The 6320-nt window shown below is 55.8% G+C and overlaps 1 protein-coding gene across 2 annotated transcripts; it reads left to right on the forward strand.

Annotated features, from left to right (window-relative positions):
• The first annotated feature begins 1468 nt into the window (after positions 1-1468).
• On the forward strand, positions 1469-6282 carry CIRBP (cold inducible RNA binding protein). Of its 2 annotated transcripts, XM_028159570.2 has the most exons (8): positions 1469-1555; positions 2477-2657; positions 2742-2848; positions 2945-3083; positions 3182-3263; positions 3377-3447; positions 5812-5943; positions 6138-6282. In XM_028159570.2, the coding sequence occupies exons 2-7, from the start codon at positions 2501-2503 to the stop codon at positions 5814-5816; spliced, it is 561 nt and encodes a 186-aa protein (XP_028015371.1). In that variant the 5' UTR covers positions 1469-1555; positions 2477-2500; the 3' UTR covers positions 5817-5943; positions 6138-6282. The 2 variants fall into 2 exon arrangements, with proteins under 2 accessions (XP_028015371.1, XP_028015370.1); XM_028159569.2 differs by lacking the exons at positions 5812-5943; positions 6138-6282 and adding an exon at positions 3826-4598 and having other exon boundaries at positions 1470-1555.
• Positions 6283-6320: the final 38 nt, after the last annotated feature.

Consider the following 6320-nt stretch of genomic DNA (forward strand, 5'->3'; position numbering starts at 1 on the left):
TTTTCCGGGGGAAGCAGATCAGAAAGGGTGAGCAGGAATTGCTCCTGGGCTAGGGAACCCTGGTCTCAGATTCCCCATAGGCGGCCAGCAGGAAAGGGAGCTGAGTGCTGTTATCTTTCTTTGCTTCTTTTAATAACCACCCTGTATAAGTGGCTGACACAGCAGCAGGCTGCTGCTGACTGGGAGTAATATAGAGGGGCTGTGGCGTGGGGGGGACAAGCTGCAGAGGGGACCACGATGAGTTATGAATTGGTACCAAGACTGTATCACAGGAGACAGCGTCTGTGCCCAGGCAGGTCCCTGCTGCATCAGCTAGACCCACATGAGGGGTCTAGAGTGGGACTGGAACTTCTCTGGGGTGTCTTCTCTGAAGACTTGCTAGGGCAGGGATGTAGCTAGGATCTTTGGTCTGGCAGGCAAGGTTCTGCATTAACTTTTTCTGCCCGGAGGGGCTTTCCAAGGTGTAAGGATCTCTGTAAAGATGGTTCTCCTGATAGCAGAGATCTTGGGACACATTTAAAAGACAGGAAAAACGACACAGGAGAAGGAGCAGAGTGGTACCGGCACCCTCATGGGTATTGAGTGGGTTCTGGATTTGCTGGGGCAGATGTGCTGGAGCACCTGGTGGAGGGGAAGCCAGGGCTGAGCTGAATGTAGGGCTACAGTGACGACTTGAGGACGGCCCAGTTGTGGGCTTGAGAGGCAAGGTGGGGGTCAGCCTGTGGTCTAGAGCTGGGATGCACAAAAGTATTTGGCCAGGTGAGTATTGGGGTGTGAGTGAGATGAAGTCAGGATTGGATGGGAGTTAGGTGTGGGTAGGGGTTGGGATTTGTAGACAAATTTGGTTGGGTAAAGTTGGGGTGCCCCAAAGTTGGGAAGTAGGAAGAATTGGAATGGTGGTGAATATTGGGGCCCACATAAATGAGCTTGTCTCAGTAGTGGGGTTTTGGTGGAGTTTGTGGCATATCACGTGAAGTGGTGTATTCAGGAGCTTTGAGCCCTGGAACTGCGTGGATGTTGGTTATGTGGACTGTTGTCGGGGTTCAGATGAAGTTGGGTGTCAGAACTGGGCCTCGGTGTCTATGGGAACCTGGGTGAGGTCGATATGTCTGCAATTCATGTCAACCATCAAAGTTCTCTGGGGCGCCAGCCTCTGGCAACTGCGGCTGGAGGGCCCTTTGTTCCAGACCCGGAGCGGGCTCGCGCAAGTGGGTCGACCCCGCCCCGCCGCGCGCCGGCCCCGCCCTCCGCTCGCAGGTGGCAGGGGACGCGGATTCACGCGTCCCCGCCAATCACGTCGCCCGTCGCTAGCGCGCAGAAGGGGGCGTGGCCTACACGAGCCCGGCCCACAGCTCATGAATATGAGGCACGGCCGCTGCCCACGGGGCCTGGGATTGGCCAACGCGGAGCAGGGGGTGGCACTTGGGGGCGGAGCCAGGAGGCGGCGTACATAAGGCCGGGCGCCCGGTTACCCCCCTCACTCGCACGTTAGGAGGCTCTGGTCGTTTCGCACCGTCGTCTTCCTGCCTGCGTCAGGGACCTGCCCTACTCAGTGGTGAGGGTCCTGGCGGCACCGGCTCCGAGGGCCCCGGGCGGCGGGCGGCCTGGGGCCGGCCGGATGAGGCAGGGCGGCGGCGGCACGCCCCTGGGCAGGGGTGGTGCCTGGGCGGGCCCAGGGTGGAGTCCGCCCCGCCGGCGGCGAGGGGCAGCCGTAGACCGGGCCGAGCCGCAGCTTGAGGGCGTCCCCTTAGAGGCCTAGGCTCGCCCAAAGCGGGGCGCCACCGCAAAATGGCGGCTGCGAGCGCGAGACTGTGCCCCGCGAAATGGCGGGAGCGCCGAGTGCCCGGATGGAGTGGCGCAGGGCGCGCTCAGGGCGCATGCGTGCGGCGGGGGCTGGCCTGGGGGCGGGCCAGGCTCCCGCTTCCCCGGTTTCCCATTGGATTTGCACTAGGGGAGTACAGCCTTCATCCCCGTGTCCCACTCTCCTTTCGGCACCCCAAGTTGGTCTTCAAATTGTGTGGTTCTAGAGACATGTGGCAGAGTTTTTCCCAGTCTGGGAAGGGTCGGTCCACGTCAACACCCGCCCACTTGCCCACTTCATGTTGGAGCCTCCCGCGTCGGGACTCTGCCCCAGCTCCTACAGAGGTCCAGTCCCCGGCCACCCCACAGGCGCCCTGTGGTGGACCAAGCACTTTGCCACCCCGCACCCCGATGGTCTTGTTAGGAGTTAGGCGTCTGCCGTTAGTGCCCAGCCCGAAATATCTCCGGAGGGCATCATCTGGGGTCCACAGTGCTTCACTGAGGAGTACACAAAACCGGCCCGCTCTCAGGGAGACCTGAGTGGGGACGGGGCTCTGGGTGATGAAGGAATTAACAGCTTTTTAAAATTTAAGTTCTGGGTGTGGGCATGGGGTGATAAATGGCAGAAAGATAATTTTTCAATGTACCCCAACGAGCATATGTCATTTGTATAAAGTAAAATAGGAGGGAGGGGTGAGCGATGAAGCCCCTGGAGGATCTCAGTGAGGATTTCAACGATTTGCCACAGGCCACCATGGCATCAGATGAAGGCAAGCTTTTCGTTGGAGGGTTGAGTTTTGACACCAATGAGCAGTCGCTGGAGCAGGTCTTCTCAAAATATGGACAGATTTCTGAAGGTGAGGCGGTGCTGGACTGGCAGCGGCTGACCAGGGCTGCTCTTGGGGAGGTAAAGTGCTGACTGCAGACTTCTCCCTCCACAGTGGTGGTCGTGAAAGACAGGGAGACCCAGCGGTCACGGGGCTTTGGGTTTGTCACCTTTGAGAACATCGACGATGCCAAAGATGCGATGATGGCCATGAATGGGAAGGTGAGGGGCAGCTGTCTGGGGATGAAAGGGAGGGTTCAGGCTTGTGGGGCAGGGCGGCTCAGAGGTTGACCTGAGCCAATCTCTTGGTCTTCACAGTCTGTGGACGGGCGACAGATTCGAGTTGACCAGGCTGGCAAGTCTTCTGATAACCGATCTCGTGGGTACCGAGGTGGCTCTGCTGGGGGCCGGGGTTTCTTCCGAGGAGGCCGAGGCCGGGGCCGTGGGTTCTCCAGAGGTGAGTGCCACTCTTGGGGCCTGAGGCCCTTGAGGACACGATGGGAACACTGCTGGAAGGAGCTGGCACTCACTTGTCCTTCCTCTCCCTGTCTGTAGGAGGAGGGGACCGAGGCTATGGGGGGAGCCGGTTCGAGTCCAGGAGTGGGGGCTATGGGGGCTCCAGAGACTACTACAGCAGGTGAGGTGTTAGTCCTGCCTGGGCGTGTGGCAGGCTTGTGTTGGGACGCTGGCACAGGTTTGGGGTGAGTACACTAAACTGCCCTCCAGCACCCACATGTGTCCTTCCTACAGCCGGAGTCAGGGTGGTGGCTATGGTGATCGGAGCTCTGGAGGGTCCTATAGAGACAGCTACGACAGTTATGGTAAGTCACGCTCTGAGGGCCTGTGGTGGGAGCTCAGTAAGCCTTGGCGCCCTCTATGAGCGACACTCAGACCTTGTCACTGTGCTTGCCCATAAGGGATGAGATTGCCCTCTCAGGTCTCCATGCCAGCAGCCATTTCTACAACAAAACATAAAAGCTAGACCAGACTGACCAAGAAGGAAAGGGAGACGAGGGGCCTGCCAAGCAGGCAGCATAACTGCATGTGCGGCCACCCGGCCCCGCCGCCCTTGGCTGTGGGGGGGTTGGTTGCTCCCGAGGCTGCAGGGCCGAGCCCTCCAGATCTGGACCCGGGAGTGGAATGCTGCCTCTTGTTGCGTGCTTCAGTGCTTTTACACTGTACCTGCTTCTTGTTCTCAGCTACACACAACGAGTAAAAATCCTTCCTGCTCAAGATCGTCCTTCCAATGGCTGTATATTTAAAGATTTTGGGAGCTTCGCTGAATCGTTAATGTGTAGTGAACACACCTCCTTGTACCCACTTTTGTAGTCTAATCAGTTCTGATCTTGTCAAACACAGCCTGACTGCTTCTGACCCCCGAGATGGCTTCAATACTAGACTTTACTTTTTAAGGAAACACTGTCCGTTTTTAAGGGTTTTAAAAACGTTTTGAAAAGCACTTCAGATTTTACGTTTTTCTTTTTACCATGAGCCATGAGTTTTTTAGAAAATCATCGGGGGTTGTGTGGGTTTTTTGTTTTTGGTTGTGTTGTCTTTTTTACTTCCCTTTTAGTGGGGTTGGCCTGGTGAAGTTGGGTCCTCCAATTCAAATCTCTTGGAGATTGGACGGACTCTGAGTCTGCTCTCTGTTGGAAGCTGAGGGAGCTGTGGCTTTTTTCCAACTTCATGTACCGTTTCTGAGTGTAGCATGGTAGGACCTGTCCCAGATCCCAGGTGGCAGCAGAGGTGCCTTGCCACTTGGGCCTGGCCTGTATGGCCCATCTGCTGTGTATGACTTACAGTAGACTTGGAGATGTCACCAAGAGGTTCTTGAAAATGTTTATTTATATTGTCCTTTTTTACTGGAAGACGTATGCATATCCCATTGATGTTGTATTTGAAGTGGTTAAGGAATTCTTGTACACAGTTTTTTTGGCTTTACGAAGCAGATTAAAAAACCGTCTGAAATGAACCTCGCTCTGACAATTTCCCTTTCATTGCTCAACACACTCCTGCTGCGAGCTCTTGGCACTCAGAACTCAGCAGAGAGGGCAATTTGAGAAGCAGGTCTTCGAGTCCTGCCTGAGGCCCATGGAGAGCTAGACCAGGAAGGCAGAGTAAACTGACGCTGGCGGGCCCCTGGTGACAGCCGACTGCCACCAGTCCTGGTTAGGTGAGCAGGTGGCTGACGGGAATGGGTAGGTTGGACCTCAAGGCAGCCCTTGGGAGGCTTCTGGCAGTGGCAGCCAGAGGGCTCAATGGGGCGGGCAGTGCAGCAGTGACGGACCCACGTGGGCACCTGACGTTGACCCGACTGCCTTAGCCTAGAAGCAGGCCAGAGAGCAGACGGCAGGCAGTGTCCCTGGGCGACCGCAGACTGACTGCTCATTAGCTAGCTCTGCTGTTGCTTCACAAGTTCTGAGAGTTCTCCGCTAGCCTATGGAAGCTGCAGCCCCTCGGAGGACAGAAGTGTTGTGCGCCCAACAGAAACCTCTGAGACGCAAGCTGCTCCCTTGGCTAGCTCATATGTGGAAATAGCCCTGTAATTCGAGGTAACTCCTTTTGCTCGTGTCCACATCCCTCCTCTTGTCAAGAGCTCATTTGAAAGTAAAATTATGTGCCTGGGGAATGTTTTTATGACTGTTTTTGTTTTGTTTTGTTTTCCCATTATCTTTATTTTTTTTAAAAATCAAGCTAGAATTAAAGCAGACCCCGGCTGTTTAGCCCTTCCCTGCCTGCAGCTAGGCGAGCAGCCCAGGAAGTTTCACCTCACGAGTAGGTTCAATCTGTAAGCAGGATTAGAGAGCACTGAACATCCTGCCTTCGGATTTTTTGTTCATCAGTTGACAGCCTTTTCCAGACCTCCCTAACTCATATTCCTAACTATAGCTCTCTGATGTCTGTTGCCTCCATGAGTTTTTTTTTCCTAGAGCCCACACTAATCTCTAAGCAGCTCCATCCCAAGTGGGTAGCTGGCTCTGCTTAGGGATGGAACACTGCCTGGCCAAGAAGGCTCAGGCTTGCCCTGGTCACAACAGCCCGTGACAGGGCCTCTGCCAGGATGGCCCGATGACTAGCTTGAGACCCTCCTAGGAGCTGTGGATGGTTTAGGGGGAGGTGGGAAGCAGCTATGAAGCTATGAGCATGTCCAAAACCCTGGGGGTAACACTCCTTTGCTTTGGCAGGTTGAAGGGAAGCCAGTGCAACTTGGAAGGGTGGCCCAAGAACAGTGACGACCTGGGGTCCTGTCCCATGAGGGACTTCACCTGGGAGCAGGAACCAGATGCCCAGCCCCCTGCTCTTTCAGCTTGTCATCTGTAAGTGCTTTTCGCGGGGGGGCGGGGGGGGGGCGGGGGTGACACATGGTGCTTCGGCCTTGACAATGCCTGGTCCTTGTGGGTTCTCTCTGGTTTCCCGTCCCACCTACAGCATGGGTGGGGGCAGCTTTCTGTGTGTGCCTCCTGCTGGAGCCAGCTCTAGTTCTCCCTTCACTCCTTCATTTTTCCAGCAGGTGTTTTATTGGCAAGGTTGGAGTGCAGGGTTTCAAGTCACTGAGGAAGACCGGTGTGTGGCAGTCTGCACGTAGCCAGTCCTCACCTGCAACAGTGTGACAGAATGTGGAAGTCAGATTTGAATAAAGGACTGGTGTGTCTACCTAGAAATCTGAGTCTGGTTTGGGGTGCGACCGAGGAGG

This window comes from Eptesicus fuscus, chromosome 6, assembly GCF_027574615.1.
Source record: "Eptesicus fuscus isolate TK198812 chromosome 6, DD_ASM_mEF_20220401, whole genome shotgun sequence".
NCBI classification, from domain to species: domain Eukaryota; kingdom Metazoa; phylum Chordata; class Mammalia; order Chiroptera; family Vespertilionidae; genus Eptesicus; species Eptesicus fuscus.

Bases quoted from the DNA above. Each gene is read 5' to 3' on its own strand.
- CIRBP (XM_028159569.2), top strand. From the start codon at position 2,501: ATGAAGCCCCTGGAGGATCTCAGTGAGGATTTCAACGATTTGCCACAG. The intron at 2,849-2,944 runs GTGAGGGGCAGC...TGGTCTTCACAG, and splicing joins TGATGGCCATGAATGGGAAG to TCTGTGGACGGGCGACAGAT. The intron at 3,084-3,181 runs GTGAGTGCCACT...CCCTGTCTGTAG, and splicing joins GGGCCGTGGGTTCTCCAGAG to GAGGAGGGGACCGAGGCTAT.